The following is a 19,693-nucleotide window of genomic DNA, read 5'->3' as shown; positions in this document are numbered from 1 at the left end:
CACAGTTCTCAGAACTGCAAATATTCTGTTCTTTTGATCTGACACTGCTACTGTTCTGCTTCTAGCACTGGGCAGGTGGGGGCGGGTCGAGCTCTGGGAGGGTTGGGAGGGGGCAGCTAGTCTCAGTGTCTGAGTCTTCCATTCTTTACTCTGCAGTGAGGGCTTACCACTGTTTTCATCCTTCTTCCCTCAGTCTTTGCTCTGAGGTCTCTGCCATTAACGTTGGGTTCAGCTGTGTTATATGCTGTCCTCTCAGCCCTGTGGGCCATAAGCGGAGCCCTAGTAGCACGAGTTCTTTCCTCTTCTGTAGCTGTACTAGTTCCGGGACTCAGGGAGCTCGGAGCACTAAGCTAGGTCTGGGTCCTGAGCCTGCATGGCCCCGTCTCCGCACTTCTCCCTTCTCTCCTCCACCGCTCGAGCAATTTGTCCACCTGTAGGCTATTGCAGTAGTACGCCCCTTAGTCTAGCCGGTCTGCTGCACAGGGAGTCCTTTGTGGAGTGATAGTTGTTCAACTTGTTGTAAATTCCAGGGAAGATTTCAAGAGGCACACCTCACACTGCCATTTTCACGACATCACTCTTTCTTTTTCCCCTTAACTTTAGGAAGTATTGAACATGGTGACTGAAAAAAAGAAGGGGCTGGGAAACACATAGTGATAGTTAAATTTTATTGGGAGGTTTCCCACAGTGATGGAGCTATGCAATTTGGTTAAGGGTAAGAAATCTTAATGTGGCTTTTACATTACATCAGTGGGTCTTTTATAATACTCGTGCCTACGTGAAATCTGTAATGGATTCATTTACTTATTGTAATAGTCATGAAATCTTCCTGGTACATTTCAGTTTTTAAAACTATGTAGCATGTAATATATAGTTTTTATTTTATTACACTTTGTATTTTGGTATCACATAGTTGGTAGGCGTGAGTGTTTTCTCTATGTTTTTTTTTCTTTTTTTAAGTTATATTCAGTTGACATTCAATATTATTTTATATTAGTTTCAGGTATTCTGGGTTCATCATTTAGACTAAAATAATAGAAACTTTGAAAATTTAGAACTCAAGTTCTCTATCTCAAAACCCATATTACAAAGGGATTCCACTATGTCCTCAATCATTACATTATGAATATATTTAACTGTCTTCATCTAATTGAAGAGTACATGTTTTGCTTAAAATAATAACTAATTTTAGAAGCAGAGGTTCTTAAACCATATACTAAAATGTCAAATTTCAGAAGGTTTTTAGTTTCGCTTCTTAAATGTAAAATTTTTCATTTCTGTTATAGTTGACATTACATGATATCAGCCTCAAGTATACAGCATAGTGGGTAGGCATTTATATAATGTGTAAACTGGTACCCCGATTAGTGTGGTATCCCTGACACCGTACTTAGTTATTACAATGTTATTTACTGTATTCTCTGTGCTGTGCTTGACATCTTCATGACTATTTTATAACTGCCACTTTGTACTTCTTAATCCTTTTTCCATTTCAAGCATTCCCCCAACAATCCTCGAACCGGGCAACGATCAGTTAGTTCTCTGCATCTATAAGTTTGTTTCTCTTTTCTATGTTCATTTATTTTTTATTTTTTGCATATCACCAATAAGTGAAATCAGGTGGTATTTGTCTTTCTCTATCTGACTTTTATCACTTAGAATAATACCCTCTAGGCCCACACATGTCACAAACGATAAGTACTTATTGTTTATTACAGACAAGTAGTATTTTGTTATATATATGTCCCACTTCTTCTTTATCCAAGATGATGGATCCTTTGGTTACTTTCTTATCTGGACTTTTGAAAATAATGCGGCAACGACCATAGAAATGCATATTGCTTTTCAAATTAGTGTTTTGTGTTTCTGTGGAGGAAAACCCAGAAGAGGGACTGCTGTGACACATGGTACCTCTATTTCTAAATTTTTGAGGAACTTCCATATTGTTTTCCATTGTCTGCTCGGATTTGAAGTCTCACCAACAGTGCACAAGGACTCTTTTCTTCACCTCCTCAACAACACTTGTTGCTTGTTGATTCATGGATGATGGCCATTCTGACAGTTGTGAGGTGGTAGCTCATTGTGTTTTTAATTTGCATTGCTCTGATGATTAGTGGCACTGAGGATGTTTTCGTATGTTTCTTGGCTATCTGTGTGACCTCTTTGGAGAAAAGTCTATTCAGGTACTCTTCTCATTTTGTAATCGCATTGTTTGTCTTTTGGTGTTAAGGTTTATGAGTTCCTTACATGTTTTGGATTTCAACCCTTTATCAAATATATCATTGGCAAATATCTTCTCCATTCACCCGCTTGTGACTTCATGTTGTTGTTGGTTTCCTTTGCTGTGCAGAAATTTTGTAGTTTGATTGTCGTGTATATGGGTCTTGCATTCTTAACCATTCAGCTACCTTATGTCTTTTCTGGAGCATTTAATCTATTTACATTTAAAGTAATTATTTGTAGGTACATAGTTATTGGCAATTTATTATTCACTTTTCTTCTCCTCCTCCTGCTCTTCCTCCTGCTCTTTTTCCGTCTTCTCCTCCTTCTCTTCCTCCTCCTCCTCCTCCTTCTCCTCCTCCTTTTTTTTCTAGTCGTGGTTTTACATTTCTTGTAATAGTGGTTTCCTGGGGCTGAACTGCATCACCTCCTTTTTCTCTGGCAAGCTCTTTACCTCTCGTTTGATTCTAAATGAGAGCCTTGCCGGATACAGTGCTCTTGGTTGTAAATTATTGCGTTTCCTCACATTTCTATATTTCTTGCCCATTCCTCTGGCCTTCAGATTTACTTTTGAGAGATCACCTGACAGTCTTATGCGAGCTCCCTTGTATATAACTAACTGCTTTTCTCTTGCTGGTTTTAATATTCTCTCTGTGTCTTTACCTTTTGGCGTTTTAATTCTGGTATGTCTTGGTGTGGGCCTGTTTGGCTTTATTTTGTTTGGAACTCTCTGTGTTTCCTACACTTGTGTTTCCTTCAACACGTTAGGGAAGATTTCCGTCATTATTTATTCAAATAGGTTTTCAATTCCTTTCTGTCTCTCTCTTCTCCTTTTGATAGCCCTACGAGTTCTGTTACACTTTATCTTGTCCCAGAAGTCCCTTAAAGTATTCTCTCTCTCTTTTTTTTTTACTCATAATCATTTTTCATATCTTTTTCTTCTGTTCTGATTGTGTGTTTTCTGCTATCTTGTCTTCCAAATCACTGATTTGAACGTCTGCCTCAACCAAATCTGGTGCCGATTCCATCTATTAATTACTCATTTCAGATGTTGTATTTTTCATAGTTGAGTTTTGTTAATGATTTCCATGTCCATTTTTTATGTTTGCTGTCTCGGTTGAAGTGTTACAACGTTTATCTATTTTTCCCCAAAGTTCACTGAGCATCCTTAGAAGTAGTATTTTGAACTCTGTGTCTGGTAGATAGCTTGTGTCCATTAGTTCTTGTGTTTAGTTCTTTCTCTAGAGTTTTTTCCTGGTCTTTCATTAGAGAAATGTTTCTTTCTGTCTTCTTTTTTCATTGCATCTTTATTGTTGTTTCTCTGTATTCTGTAGATTGCTAATTCTCCTCGTCTTGACAGTATTGCCTTACATACCAGGTGTCGTGTGGGGCCCAGTGGTACAGTCTCCCCGGTTACCTGAGCTGGGTGCTCCAGAAGCTCGTGTGGGTGGTGTGTGCCCTCCTGTTGTACTTGAGCCTTATTGCTGTTGGCACATCTGGGTGTGGAATTGACCCTCAGGACGACTGGCTGTGACTACAGTAGATGAACCCCTGTGTGTGGGCTGACCCCACAGAGTGAGATCGGCTGTAGCAGGGCTCCGGTGTCTGCTCAGTCCATGGCTTGGGCGTGTCATTTGTGAAGCTAATTTGGTGATGTTCTGGTGTCACTTGAAGCTGGTCCAAGGTGTGTTGGATTTGGGGCCTCTTGGGAGGGGCTGTGGGGCAGGCCCAGGTCAGCTGCTGCTTGTGCCCAACCGGGAGCCACCTAGGGGAAGCTACAAAGTGACCTGCTGTGGATAGCTGCGTTTGTGAGTTTGTAGGCACCTGCGAGGCGCTATGTTGTGAAGCAAGACAGGCTGATGGATAGGATCCTAGAAAGAAACGGAAGTCCTCAATATCATAAATTGCAGCCCGAGAGTGGCTGTTGTAAACTAGAATTGTGATGATGCAACACCTCTGCTTCCTGAGAGACTCCCCATGACGTGAGTGTAGAATTCATCTGCTAGCATGACACGTGCCTTCTTTGATTTGGTTCTGATTCTGCAGTTGTCTCTCCATCCCATTCTCAGAGTTCCAGGCTAACCCCATTCTTCTTCTGCCCTCACCTACAATATGTTATTTTATACGCAGTCTTTTGCGCCCGCTGCCCTTTCTGGACTCCCCTTCATGGTTTCCCTCAGTACCTCGTATGTCTTTCAAGATGCAGCCCTATTTTTGCAGCATCTGGTACAACTGATTGTTGTTTCTTTTGTGTCCGTACTCTACTTTCTTCATCTGAGGTGTAGAACTGGAGAGTGGTACTTTCCTTTCTGATTATTTTCACGAATTGTAATATATCGACCCCTACTAGAATATAGGACAAAATCTTTCATTTCTATTTCCAGCTTCCCCTGGGTCTATGCCTATGATTCGATGGCTACGATAGCGGTTTGTTGTCTTACTGACCGAAGGACTGAGTGAGCGAGTGAACGAGTAAATGAATATGATGTTTGCTGAAGTTGGGTTTTTCTTTTCTTTTTTTTAATAGAAAGAAGCAACCAAGCTGGCAACTGGAAAAAGAGAAAATGGTGTGGATATTATTGAAAGTGCTCCACAAGAGCAAACAAAAACTGATATCTTGACTTGTGTTGATGGAGCATACCAAAATAATACAAGTGATAATTTAGTGATTAACTATGAATTCTTTCTAGCTTAAGTGCTGCTATACACAAATCTAACACGTATAGATCCAACTGTGATTTTCATTTCTTATAAGCATTTGTTCCTATCTTTTTTGCAAAAGTATCCCCACTACTAACAACTGCTTCTTCTTGCAAATGCTTCGGCCCCCCGAAATTCTTTTCTGCTATTACTTTTATGGAAATATTTTTGAATGTGTATTTAAAATTCGTAGTGATATATGTTCATATTAATGTTCTGTGACTACATTTTATAGTTAAAATATCAGCATTAAGATTCGGAAAAGGAGCTGTGAAATCATGTTGGGATTCTGAGGTACTGTCATTTTTTATCATTATTATTTTAAATATCACCATTCAGTGATGTTAAAACGTAAAAGGTATGCTTTGACTATACTTTCTCACCTCTGCATTTCCCCACCTAAATTATTTTCTTATGGTTTAGCCTATAATTAATAAAATACATATGTGCTTAATATAATGAGACAGCGTAGTACAATTCTGCTAACTTGCAAGGTTCACTGAAGGCGGTCGGTGTAGAATAGTATAAAACAAGAAGGCTTCCAAGTCATAAGGAATCAGTTGGGTTCTGAAGTTAAGTTCACCTAAAAGCTAAAGCATTATTCCAGCTTGAAGTATGCCCAAATGCATGATTCTGTTGTTTTTATGGTTGTGTAAATGTCCTAATGAGATTCAGAAAGAAAGAATTTGGAATTTAGGGTTTTTTATACCTTGGAACTTGAAAAGATAATGCCTGCTACATGCAAGTATTATTGTATTTGTATTCTCCAATAGATCTGCAAGGAACTTTTGCAGGGAAGGAAGAGCATTGTTAATAGTAATACTATGTAGGATTATACTAACAACAATCGGCCTTGTGCTGCTTTAATACACAACAACTGCCCTGTTCAGTTAAAATAGCATGCATTGAGTATCTTGATGGCAACCATGCTTGTAGTAATAGAAGTACAAAGTAATGATGAGCCAATGTGAGATGACAGCTGTGAAAAGAGACAGGAGGAGTGTGATCTTCTGATATAGGCAACTGCAGCCTACTGGTGTAGACACTGTGTTTGAAGATAAGAACACACTAGAACCCTGGATAGGTCACTTACTAGCTGTGGGATCTGGGGGAAACTTCTTTTTAATCTGTTGGATGTCAGTGACCTCATTCATCATAAAGGTACTTATGCCTACCTTTCAGGGTGTGAAATGAACTAATGTGGTAACAAATGTGAAAACACTTTGCGAAGTGTAAAGGGAGCTATAGAAATGTAAAATCAATGATCACAGTGGGCGGTAGTGACTTACCAAATGGTGGGGACACTTTTTGTAAACCTGAAGGACAATCAAATGGCAGTAGTGTCAAGAACAGAGTGGAAAAGTTAGAAGGGGCATGTGGATTTCTAATCTGGGGGATGCTAAACTTCAGGAGACTGTGATAGGCTATACCCTGTTGATGTGTAGTGTTTCGGTACTTGAGGCTCTGTTGGTGCGAGCTCTGTTTTGACCTGAAGTAAATGTCTGTGTGGGATACTACCACGTGAAGCATGAGAAGGAGCCAGTCATTTGAAGGTCTAGGAGCGAAACCTGCTGGGCAGGGACAGCAATGGATCGTGTGGGTTCATCATTTTATTCTAGTGTCTTGGAATGGTCAGGAAGCAGGAAGAGGGCTAACCAGCATCAAACCATTTTTATATTTGTTGTTTGTGTGGAAAAGAAATAAACTGTGCATGGCAGATGCCCGGTACATTTGAGATGGTTAGTAAATAAATGTTCTTATCTTTTCCTGATTAGAATTTATTAAACTTTTTTGAAAAGTTGCATAACTATATATAATGTTTTTCCTATTGTTTATTTAAATATAATTTAACAAAAAGCTTTTCTTACAACTTTGTCATTCTATTTAATCATTTTTCCTATCAAAATTTTTATCAAATAAGAGTTTGGTTTTTCCAAGCTCTTGTTGACCTAGATGAAGTAGGTTCTAAAATGTTCTGTTTACACTCAACAGGACATACACCAAGGTATCTTACCATGTCAAGCAAGTATCTTGTTTTAACACTAAAAAAAACAAACAAACAAAAAGAATGTATCATTAGAAATATTTCAAGTTATAGGAAATACACTTTTCAAGGTATTAGTTCGGTGCAAGAGTAATTGCGGTTTACAAGGTTTAAAAAAAATTGCACAAACTGCAGTATCATTTGTACCAAACTAATATTTGCTTAAATACATATTTTTCAAAAAGTCCTTTTCTTGGAGATTATAACATTAATATTGTTATCCTGAATTGTTAACTAGAGATTGCATGAAGTGTCCATTAGTTACTAATCATGTTGTTTCCTAACCCCTTCAGCCGAGCATTGAAGTGGAAGATCCTGTTCCGTACAAACCTATAGGAATGGACGATGTGCAACCCTTCAGACCAGGTACACTTTGTAATACCAATTTAATTTTGGGAAGGAGTACGCAAGGACATGTGACATGCTTGCAGTCTTCTCTTCCTCATTCCTTTTTTTTGTTACAAATTTAATGGAAGAATTTGACATAAATAACGTGATGTCATTGTTAGTATCGGTGTTTGATGAAAAGGTATTCACAGGAATAAGAAAATGAGATTTTAAAACGGTGACTTTACTAAGATAGTTCTCCGTTTGTTCGATACCCTAAATGTCCCAGTTTGGAATCCCTGTACTTAATACGGGTTACCAGTGATCACACTGGAAGATTTTTCCAGCGTTTTCAAATGGTCATTTGAATTTTGACATTTACCCAAGTAATCTCCAGTTGCTACCATGACAATTCTTTTTAACTTTACTTCCTCTTAGTGTTGTAACACTGATGGTCTTAAAACCAGATGTTCTGCTGAGCAGACACTGGCTATGTGTGTATGTGCACCTATGGTGTCTTCGATTATTAAAAATGGGAGAAGTAATTAATGGTAATGAATATTTGGTAGACACAATCTTTGAAAATAAGAATTCTGAAGCTTGTGTGCCTTGGGATGCTTTTATGCGATTAAATATTATTGAGAATTCCAAAGAATATTTTTAAGTCGGTAGTCTCCATAGATAGTTACAATATTAGAAATAAAAACTGAACAATTTAAAATACGAGCACACACAGTCATGCATTGCGTGAGCCATTGGAGCTACGACCCAGTAACCATAGAGCTATGATGTCACCATCAGAGCTGTGATATCACGGCTGTGGAAAGCTCTACTGTACACTTAGAAGAGAATGAGAGTGAAAATGGCAAATGACATTCAGTCTTTCTGTGAAAATAGCTTTGACCTTTTCGGGCCCCTCGACTGACAGACCTTGGGACTTCACGGATTCTCGCATGACATTGGAAACCACCGTTTTAAATGATTTACGGGCTTCCTGGATGTGAAGTGATAAAAGAGGATTTAAAGCTTCACTTCTACAATTGTGTTTTTCTTTCACTTGTCTTAAAAAGTTTTAAGCTGAGAATATTGTTTAAAAAACAAAAGGAAAATAGTTTTGTTATATATTCATTTTCTGTCTCATGGTACCCTGTACTCTTTGGAGCTCATGGGGACCTCGTTTGATCCCATTTTTCCTTGTAAACAATAAGGTCGCCCAGGACTGTAATTTGTCATGTGAATATCTGTTTATCTAAGGCTTAAAAATGAATTCTGAAGATATTGGGGCATTTAGAAAAGACCATTTTCTTGTAATAAGTAGTTTCTTATTTGGAATTGTACCATTCAATGAAAGTTTTTTAAATCCATGTTTGTCACACATATTTAAAATTAAGATAAGTGGTTAGACTTAACTTTTGATAATGACAAAAAATGTCACACACAGCACCATGTTAAGTAATAAGTAGAAAAGTTTTAATTGGAACCACATTATATAACAGAAATTGCTGAGTGACAATAGTTAATTCAACTTAACTTACGTGAATGGCAAGTATAGGACACCTAAAATAAAATGAGCTCTGAAGGAGTAGAGTGTTTGGGAGAAAGGAGGACGTGGGACTGCTTCTCTGAAGAAGGAAGTTTTACAATATGGTCAACTTTGTGTTATTTTTACCTCCTCATAAACGAAAATTTTATTTTCAGATATTTCCAGCTGGGATTCTACTTCTTTGACTTTCAATCATGGAACTTGTCAAATATCCGGGGATTCGAAATTTGGTGATAAGAGGCCATTTGCCACACACTCAATGAGACCTCTGTCAGCACCCACAGAGTTTGGACAGATGGCCGTAATAGACAAACGAAAGACGCAGGTTGTAGGTGTGTTCCTCTTACATAATTTTTCCCTCCATGAATTGTGTGAATCACAGCTACAAGAAAACAGAGAAAGCAAAGAAGGAAATAAGAAAACAGAAAGAGTTCAACCCTAGCCCACCTCTGTGTAGGTTGATCGTAGTTATGAATTTCCTATAGTCATTTTGTAGCAAAGTCTGCTTTATGTTTACGCAACTCACAGCCAAATAGAATAAGTTTTAGCAAGACATTGGCATTCTTCCTCAATCAGAGTAACATAAGGAAATAAGAAAGGGAATAAGGAGAAAGGGTGATTCCATTTAGACTAGTATTTCACGTACCCTGGGGAGTATATATGCATACATGCACACATATATAGGTACATATGTATATATGTATATATTTATATATATATATATATATACATATATATATATATATATATATCTGTGTATATGTGTATGTATATAAATATATAAATATAAATACATACACACACACACACAGATATACAGCAGAGGAAGTAAAAGTTCTTCATGTATTAATTGCCCACCAGTTGTATCAGTAACATTCACTCTACTATAGTCTTCAGGGGTGTTCCCAAACAAATATTTTTACATCACTTGAATCTGACGCTTTCAAAGTTCTGTGTTTTTCTATTGTGTATTTACAATGTATTTGAATTTTTTTCTTTTAACAGTGGATGAGTGTTCTCAATGCGACCCTACAAGCAGGTAGGATTTTATGGATTTCTAAAATTGCATGTTAACTAAGAGACTGCGGAGAGAAGCCAGTAAGCTTTAATGAGTGTTCTGCTCTGGGCTAGACCCTATACTATGTGCCTAACATTGGTTATCCCAGGTCGTCGGCACAGTAGATTTGCAAAGTAGCTGTGCTGTTCGGCCGTTTTTATTCATTAGAGGAGTGTGGTTCCAGGAGGTGGATTAATTGACCCTTGGTTCCATAGTTGCCAAGTGGCTGACCCGTGATGTGACCTTCAGCCTGCTTGGCTTCCCAAGTCCGTTCTCTTGTCCCTCAGCCTGTACTGAGAAGTGCCTGGACAGGTCTGGATTCAAGATTCAGGTGCACGTCAGGTGGCCTCAGAGAGTCCCGTTTAGTGATGCCTTAGCTGATTTAGAAGTTTCCTATCAAGCCCAGTTAGCCCAAGCTTTTGTCTTAATGTACTTGACAATTGCAGCAGTCACGAGAACCTTGTTTTCACCATCAGTGTTGAGGGCAGATGTCAGTTCGCTGTGGCCACAGAACCACAGGTTGTACGTAAGCAAGACCTAATCAGATAAATGTTTTCAGGTATAATGCGATGTACCCTTCTTGGAACGAATTGTTGTTCTGTAAGTGAAGATCATCTATGTATAGACTGTTGTGCTAATTCAGCACAAATTGAGAGGATATTTCTAATTGATTTCTCTACTTACTGACTCCTCAGACTGTGTTTTCCTTCTGGCTAATACCTTTACCTTGTTCTAGGAAGTTTTTTCTCTTTTTCCAGAGTCTTTCTTCCTTCTTCCATGACTTTTCTTGATTTTTTACCTTTTTCTCTGCTTTACTCGGGGTAGTTTTGTTGCTGTTGTTGTGTTATTTTTTTCCACTTCTGCCAGCTAAGTATTCTCCATTTTTCTTGACAGAATCAAAAGTACATAGAATTCCAGGTGTTGAATAAATGTTATCAATTAATTATTCAAAACACCCCCTAGTACTTCATGCTGCCATTAATGTTTTGGTCAAGTGGTTGATCACATGAGGAGTTTGAACTGTAAGAGATTGAAGTGACTTCTTTGAGTACAGTGAGTGATGAAATGAGATTAGTATAGGTTTCTAAGCCCAGTACACTTCCTTCTTTATCATCCTTTGGGTGAGTGTTTTAATTATGGAAAGCTCTAGTGAATGCAATGGAAGAGGCTAAGAATGGAATTAGCAGGGGAATCCACGTTTCAAGAGGAACAACACAGGTTGGGATAGGAATAAGGCTCTTAGAGCAGAGATTAGATAGGGATCAGATGAGGGAAAAGAGATCAGAATGGTAGGGTATGACAAGGTAAAGAGAAATTACAGGAAGGAAGGACACAGGATGTTGGTAGTTGTCTAAAAAAGCAGATTAAAATAAGGGGCTCAAGGGCGTCCTGCCTGAACAGGTTGCTGCTGTTTTGTTTGTTGAATTGGAGGAACCAGCAAAATTTAAGGTTTGTATGAAAACATATTAAACCTTTGAGCCTCTGGAAACATTCTCTTTATAGCAAGTAGGAATGTGGTATCATCCACCTGCACCCGAAATTACAGAGGGGGTCCCCTTGAGTCCAAAGGCACTGGAGATTGCTGAACTACATAGATCTATGGCCCATGGCAGGTGTCTCGTCACCTCTACCTCTTTGCCCAACGCGCTGCTGTCCTTCCCATGGAGATGGAGGGTTGGGCAGAGGGAGGACTGATTGTGAAACCAGTAATGGAGTTGGGTAGGTGGTAACATGCCTGTGTTGGGAGTGGATGACTGAGGCTCCATTTAGCTTGTTTTCCAGGAACAGGGAAATAGAGAACTCCTACTGTGGGTCATTTGAGCCCAACCTTGTTTCAGGAGTCTATGCCTTCGTAGGCTGAAGTTTTCAAGGTTGGAGATTGCCAGGAAGCTTTGCGGACAAGTGATCTGGGAGTGGGGAGGCTAACAACGTACATATTTGTTCTTTGACTTTTGTACATGTAAGTTGCAAACATTTCATGCATTTCAGGGACCTCACTGTAGTGTTTTTGAGTGAAAACAAGGAATGGGATAAGTTTAGTAACTGCTTTCTATGTTAAAGAAGCAAGACTGCCGTTTTTGACCCACACAGATTAATCTTTGAACCAGGGACAGACCGTGGAGAAGGCTCAGTGTATCGTTCTACCTTGATTTAGGTCATTGCTTTTGTCCCAGTTCAGGTTCCTAGTGTCAGCTATTAATTGCGTTTTCAATTCAGCCTTCAGGACTTTTGGTGAAAACAAGGTACTCTCAGGTGTTGCCAACATGTTTGCTGTCATTCTTTGTTATGGAAACTTAGAGTGTATCTTCATTAAATATTGCACGAGTTGGGAGTGGTGGAGGCAGCAATAGATAACTGATAGCTTTTCTAGAACATCATCTAAATTTTAATCATATCAAGAAACTTCATTTCATATGCAGATAGCTGAATTGTACTCCTTTTGTTGTTGTTGTTGCTGCCTTTGTAAAGAAATGAACTCACTTGTGTCTGTTGTGTATCTTTCCCCGGAAGTCTTTCCTGGAAACCTGGCAGTGGTGATTCATGGTCTACGTCAGACGATGGACTCTTCGATGTTGGTACCAAGGTAAAAGGCTCCTGTGTGAAATTAACTGTTGTGCTCTTAATTTAGTTTTGTGTAGCGCCGAGTTGTAAAATTTAGTAGTGCTCCATCTATCATTGTTTTATGTTTGTTATGGAAAATTGGTCAACGTGAACCATTTTATAACATATGACCATTTGATGCTTCGTTGTTTTGTTGTTGTTCTTTTAACTTTAGTAAGTATCGAAGTTGGGAGCTGAAAAAAGAAGGGTCTGGGAAATGTATAGTGATAGTAAAATTCTATAGGGAGTTTTCCCACAGTGACGGAGATATGCAATTTGGTTAAAGGTAAGGATTCTTAATGTGACTTTTACGTTATACCAGCATGACTTTTATCATACTCGTCCCGAAATGAAATCTTTAATGGATTCAGGTACTCATTGTAACAGTCATGAATTCTTCCTGATACCTTTCAGTTTTAAAACTATATAGCATATGACATATAGTTTTATTTTTTTACGCTTTGTATGTTGGTATGGTATACTTGTTAGGAGGGAGTGTTTTCTCCATTATTTTTTCACTTACATCCCGTGGACATTCCATATTATTTTATATTAGTTTCCGGTATACCAGGTTCATCATTTAGACTTAAAATAATAGTAGAAGTTTTGAAAGTTTAGAATTCATGTTGTCTATCTCAAAACCCATATTACAAAGGGATTCCACTATGTTCTACATCATTGCATTGTGAATATTTTAAATGTCTTTATCTAATTGAAGAGTATATGCTTTGTATAAAATAATAACCAATTTGAAAAGCAGAGATTCTTTTTTTTTCAAGTTTAGTGTTTTAATGGCGTGTTTGATTACATGGTTTTTGATGCGTGGGCCCCTGCGCCCGTATAAGCAAGAGCGACACAGATTTTCATTTAACTGATATGCTGAAATACTCCATAGTCAAATCAACACTTGTTCTGTACCTATTCTGTAACAAGCATGATCTGATTTAATCCTCAGAATAGCTTTGTCAAGGAAGGGAATCCTCATGTTCAGAGATAAGGAAATGGAGTCCAAGGCAATCTAGGCAGCATGTCTTGCAGTAGCCAGGGAGAAGTTTGAGGGTTTGATGCAAAATCCACTTGGCTCCAAAGCTGATGATGCTCTTAGCTGCTCCCTATAAAAACATGTCCGTGAGATTTTATGCCCATTGACCATGATGCATTGACCAAAGTAAAGAAAGGAGCCGTGTCTGCAAAAGACAGGATCCTTTCTTTACTCTGGTGAAAAGCAGAGATTCTTAAAAACTACATAATAAAATATCAAATTTCAGAAAGTTTTTAGTTTAAATGTAAAATTTTTCATTTCTGTTACAGTTGACATTCAATGATGTCAGCCTCAGGTGTACCGCATAGTGGTTAGGCATTTATATAATGTGTAAAGTGGTACCCTGATTAGTGTGGTATACCTGACACCATACTTAGTTATTACAGTGTTATTTACTATATCTTTGTGCTGTACTTGACATCTACATGACTATTTTATAACTGCCAATTTGTACTTCTTAACCCTTTAACCTTTTCAGTTTGTTCCCCGATACTCTTCCCTCTGAGCAACGATCAGTTAGTTCTCTGCACCTATGAGTTTGTTTCTTTTTTCTATGTTCATTTATTTTTTTTTACATATCACCAATAGGTGAAATCATGTGGTGTTTGCCTTTCTCTATCTGACTTTTTTCACTTCGAATAATACCCTCTAGTTCCACGCACATTGTCGCAAATGGTAAGATTTTGTTCTTTGTTTACAGCCAAGTAGTATGTTGTTGTGTATATGTACCACTTCTTCTTTATCCACTACGATGGATACTTCAGTTATTTCTTTATCTGGAGTATTGTAAATAATGTAAATAGAACCATACAGATGCATACATGTTTCAAATCAGTGTTTGGGATTTCTGCGGAGAAAAACCCAGAAGTGGGAATGCTATGCCACCTGGTAGTTCTATTTTCAAATTTTTGAGGAGCTTCCATATTGTTTTCCATTGTGTCTGGTCAGATTTGCAGTCCCACCAACAGTGCACGGGGCTTCCCTTCACATCCTCATCAACATTTGTTGTTTGTTGATTTATTGATGATGGCCATTCTGACAGTTGTGAGGTGGTAGCTCATTGTGCTTTTAATTTGCATCGCTCTGATGATTAGTGGCACTGAGCATGTTTTCGTATGTCTCTTGGCTATCTGTGTGACCTCTTTGGAGAAAAGTCTATTCAAGTACTCTTCTCATTTTGTAATTGCATTGTCTTTTGGTGTTACGTTTTATGAGTTCCTTACATGTTTTGGATATCTTCTCCCATTCATCTGGTCGTGTTTTCATTTTGTTGATGGTTTCTATTACTGTGCAAAAATTTTTGAGTTTGATGTCATATATATGGCTCTTGTAGTCCTATCCATTCTGCCACCTTATGTCTTGACTGAAACATTTAACCTATTTACATTTAAAGTAATTTTTATACGTATGTAATTATTGCCATTTTATTATTCATATTTCTTCTCTTCCTCCTCCTCCTCCTCCTCCTCCTCCTCTTCCTCCTCCTCCTCTTCCTCTTTCTACTTCTACTTCTTCTTTTTTCAAGTCCTTGTTTCACATTTCTTGATACTGGTTTGTTGGTGCTGATGCCATCATCTTTTTCTCTGGCAAGTCTTTACCTCTCCTTTGATTCGAAATGAGAGCCTGGCCGGATGCAGTAATAGTAATCTTGGTTGTAGATTATTGCTTTTCATCACTTTCAATATTTCTTGCCAATCTCTTCTGACCTGCAAATTTTCTCTTGAGAGATCACCTGACAGTCTTATGAGATCTCCATTGTACGTGACTAACTACTTTTCTCTTGATGGTTTTAATATTCTCTCCATGTCCTAACCCTTTGGAATTTTAATTATGATATGTTTTGGTGTGGACCTGTTTGGGTTCATTTTGTTTGGAACTCTTTGTGTTTCCTACGCTTGTGTGTCTATCTCCTTCTCCAGGTTAGGAAAGGTTTCCATCATTGTGTATTCCAATAGGTTTTCAATTCCTGCTCTCTCTCTCTCTTCTCCTTTAGATAGCCTTACGGATGTTGTTACACCTGATATTGTCCCAGACATCCCTTAAAGCACTTTCTGTTTTATTTATTTTTTTTTTATTTATATTCATTTTTTTTCTGTTCTGATTGGGTGTTTGTGCTACCTTGTCTACCAAATCACTATTGAACCTCTGCTTCACCAAATGTGGTGCTGATTCCATCTATAAATTATTCATTTCAGATATTGTATTTTTCATTTCAGACTATTTTTAAACGATTTCTATGTCCTTTTTATGTTTGCTGTCTCTCCGTTGAAGTTTTACTTACTTTGTCTATTCTTCCCCTAATTTCATCTAGCATTTCTATAACCAGTGTTTTGAACTCTGTATCTGGTATATTGCTTGTCTCCGTTTGGTTTACCTCTTTTTCTAGAGTTTTATCCTGTTCTTTCATTAGAGAAATGTTTCTTTCTGTCTTCTTTTTTCACTGCCTCTCTGTGTTTGTTTCTCTGTATTCTGTAGATCTGCTAATTCTCCTCGTCTTGACAGTATTGCCTTACATACCAGGTGTCGTGTGGGGCCCAGTGGTACAGTCTCCCCGGTCACCTGAGCCGGGTGCTCCAGAAGCTCGTGTGGGTGGTGTGTGCCCTCCTGTTGTACTTGAGCCTTATTGCTGTTGGCACATCTGGGTGTGGAATTGACCCTCAGGACGACTGGCTGTGACTACAGTAGATGAACCCCTGTGTGTGGGCTGACCCCACAGAGTGAGATCGGCTGTAGCAGGGCTCCGGTGTCTGCTCAGTCCATGGCTTGGGCGTGTCATTATGGAGCTATTTTGGTGATGTTCTGGTGTTGCTGAAACTGATCCCCAGGTGTGTTGTATTTGGGGCCTCTTGGGAGGGGCTGTGGGGCAGGCCCAAGTCAGCTGCTGCTTGTGCCCAACTGGGAGCCACCTAGGGGAAGCTACAAAGTGACCTACTGTTGGCAGCTGCCTTTGTGGGTTTGGAGGCACCGGGGAGAGGCTATGCTGTGACACAAGACAGGCTGATGGATAGGATCCTAGAAAGAAACGGAAGTCCTCAATATCATAAATTGCAGCCCGAGTGGCTGTTGTAAACTAGAATTGTGATGATGCAACACCTCTGCTTCCTGAGTGACTCCCCATTACGTGAGGGTAGAATTCATCTGCTAGCATGACATGTGCCTTCTTTGATTTGGTTCTGATTCTGCAGTTGTCTCTCCATCCCATTCTCAGAGTTCCAGGCTTACCTCATTCCTTTGCTGCCCTCACTTACAACATGTTGTTTCACACCTCAGGCTTTTGCTCCTGCTGCCCTTCTGGAATCCCCTTCATGCCTTCCCTCAGCACCTTGTATAACTTTCAAGATGCAGCCCTATCTTTGCAGTATCTGCTGAGCTTCCCTGATACAACGGATTGTTGTCTCTTTTGTGCCCTTACTATACTTTATTCACTTCAGGTGTCGAAGTGGAGAGCGGTACTTTTCTGTTGTTATTTTTCATGTATTATAATATCTCTACTCCTACTAGAATGTAGGACAAAATGTTTCATTTCTATTTCCAGCTTCCCCTGGGTCTGTGCCTATGACGGCTACAGTAAAGTTTTCTTGTCTTACCTACGGAGGGACTGAGTGAGTGAGTCAATGAGTAAATGAATAGGATGTTTTCTGAAGTTGGGTTTTTCTTTTCTTTTTTCTTTCTTTTTTTAATAGAAAGAAGCAACCAAGCCAGCAATTCGAAAAAGAGAAAATCGTGTGGATATTATTGAAAGTGCTCCACAAGACCAAGCAAACAATGGTAATTTGACTTGTGTTGATGGAGCACACCAGAATAATATAAGTGGTGATTTAGTGACTATCTATGAATTCTTTCTAGCTTAAGCTCTGCTATAAAGAAATCTAACATGTGTCGATCCAAATGTGATATTCATTTCTTTTAAGCATTTTTTCCTATCTTTTGGGCAAAAGTATCCCCACTACTAACAACTGCTTCTTCTTGCAAATGCTTCGTTCCCCTGAATTCTTTTCTGCTATTACTTTTATGGAAATAAGCACGACTGAATGTGTACTTAAAATGCATAGTAATATATGTTCACATTAATGTACCTGTGACTACATTTTATAGTTATAAAGTCATCATTAGGATTAGGACAAGATGAAGATGAAGAATCACCTTGGGATTCTGAGGTACTGTCTTACACTATTATTATTATCATTACTATTTTAAATATCACCATTGAGTGATGTTAAAATGAAAAAGGTATGCTTTGACTTTACTTTCTCGCCTCTGCATTTCCTCATACAAATCATTTTTTATGGTTTATCCTATAATGAATAAACTAGCTATGTGCGTAATATAATAAGACAGCGTAGTACAATTCTGCTAACTTGCAAGTGTCACTTAAGGAAGTCAGTGTGGAATAGCATAAAACACTAAGGCTTCCAAGTCATAAGGAATCAGTTTGGGTTGTGAAGTTAAGTTCACCTAAAAGCTAAAGAATTATTCCCGGTCAACCTATGCCCAAATGCATGACTCTGTGGTTTTTGTAGATGTGCAAATGTCCTAATGAGTCAGAAAGAAAGAAATTGGATTGTAGGGTGTTTATTTTTTAATAATTTGGAACTTGAAAAGATAATGCCTGGGACATCAAAGTATTATTATATTTGTAATGTCGAATAGATCTGCAAGAAACCGTTCCAATGAAAAAAGACCATAGTGAATAGTAATAATACGTAGGATTATACTAACAGTAATCAGCTGAGCGCTGTTTTAATACAGGACAACTGTCTTGTTCAGTTAAAATAGCATGCATTGAGTGTCTTGATGGCAACCATACTTGTAGTAATAGAAGTACAAAGTAATGATGAGCTGATGCGAGGTGACAGCTGTGGAAAGAGATAAGAAAGGTGTGATCTTCTGATACAGGCAACTGCAGCCTACTGGTCTAGACACTGTGTTTGAGGAAAGAACAGAATGGAATCCTGGATGGGTAACTCAATAGCTACAGAATCTTGGGAATAGTATAAAACACGTAGGCTTCCAAGTCATAAGGAATCGGTTTGGGTTGTGAAGTTAACTTTACCTAAAAATTAAAGTTATTCCAGTTCGAACTATGCCCAAATGCATGACTTTGTGGTTTTTGTGGATGTGTAAATATCCTAATGAAATTCAGAAAGAATTTGGATAGTAGGGTTTGTTTGTAACTTGGAACTAGGAAACATAATGTCTGGGATATCAAAGTATCATTATATTTGTATTGTCAAATAGGTCCGCAAGGACATTTTCTACAGTAGGAAAAGCCTGGTGAATACTAATAATATGTTGGATTACACTAACAACAATTTGGCTGAGTGCTGCTTTAATATGTAACAACTGTCGTGTTCAGTTAAAATAGCAAGCATTGAGTAACTTGATGGCGACCGTACTCGTAGTACTAGAAGTACAATGTAATGATGAGCCAATGTGAGATGACAGCTATGGAAAGATATAAGAAAGGTGTGATCTTCTGATATAGGCAGCGGCTGCCTACTGGTATAGACACTGTGTTTGACGATAAGAACACAATAGAATCCTGGATCGGTCACTTACTAGCTGTGGGATCTTGGGGAAACTTCTTTTTAACCTGTCGGATGTCAGTGACCTCATTTGTCGTAATGGTACTTATGCCTACCTTTCAGTATGTGGAATGAACTAATGTGGTAACAAATGTGAAAACACTTTGCGAAGTGTAAAGGGAGCTATAGAAATGTAAAATCAATGACCACAGTGGGCCATAGTGACTTACTAAATGGTGAGGACACTTTCTGTAAACCTGAAGGACAATCAAATGGCAGTAGTGTTAAGAACAGAGTGGAAAAGTCAGAAGCATGTGAATTTCTAATCTGGGGGATGCTAAACTTCAGGAGACTGTGATAGGCGATACCCTGTAGATGTGTAGTGTTTCGGTACTTGAGGCTCTGTTGGTGCGAGCTCAGTGTTTCACCTTGAGTAAATTTCTAGTTAGATACCAGCTTTGTGCTGGGCAGTTAGACACTGAATGGGGAAGTTCAGGGGTTCAGCTGTAGCTGTAGGAGCAGAAAAACAAATGAACAACAGTCCATTGTAAGTCACTATATCTGGGTCATTTAAAGAGAATGGAGAATGCTGGGTTAGAGAATATTGTCATGGGTGGGGGGCATGGTTGTAGTT

At 38.6% G+C, this 19,693-nt stretch overlaps 1 protein-coding gene across 1 annotated transcript in view; it reads left to right on the top strand.

The window, feature by feature from the left end:
- The window catches only part of LOC308495719 (uncharacterized protein), a gene marked incomplete at both ends in the record, with an annotated part of 154,278 nt that overhangs the window by 113,619 nt on the left and 20,966 nt on the right, over positions 1-19,693 (top strand). Inside the window, one exon of the mRNA XM_081080704.1 lies at positions 17,218-17,302. Coding sequence (XP_080936830.1) covers positions 17,218-17,302 — 85 coding nt within the window. The remainder of the gene's footprint in view (positions 1-17,217; positions 17,303-19,693) is intronic.

This window comes from Rhinolophus hipposideros (genome assembly GCF_964194185.1).
Source record: "Rhinolophus hipposideros genome assembly, contig: HAP1_SCAFFOLD_30, whole genome shotgun sequence".
NCBI classification, from domain to species: domain Eukaryota; kingdom Metazoa; phylum Chordata; class Mammalia; order Chiroptera; family Rhinolophidae; genus Rhinolophus; species Rhinolophus hipposideros.
The sequence above is the reverse complement of the archived record's forward strand: the minus strand, read 5'-3'. Positions and strand labels throughout refer to the sequence as shown.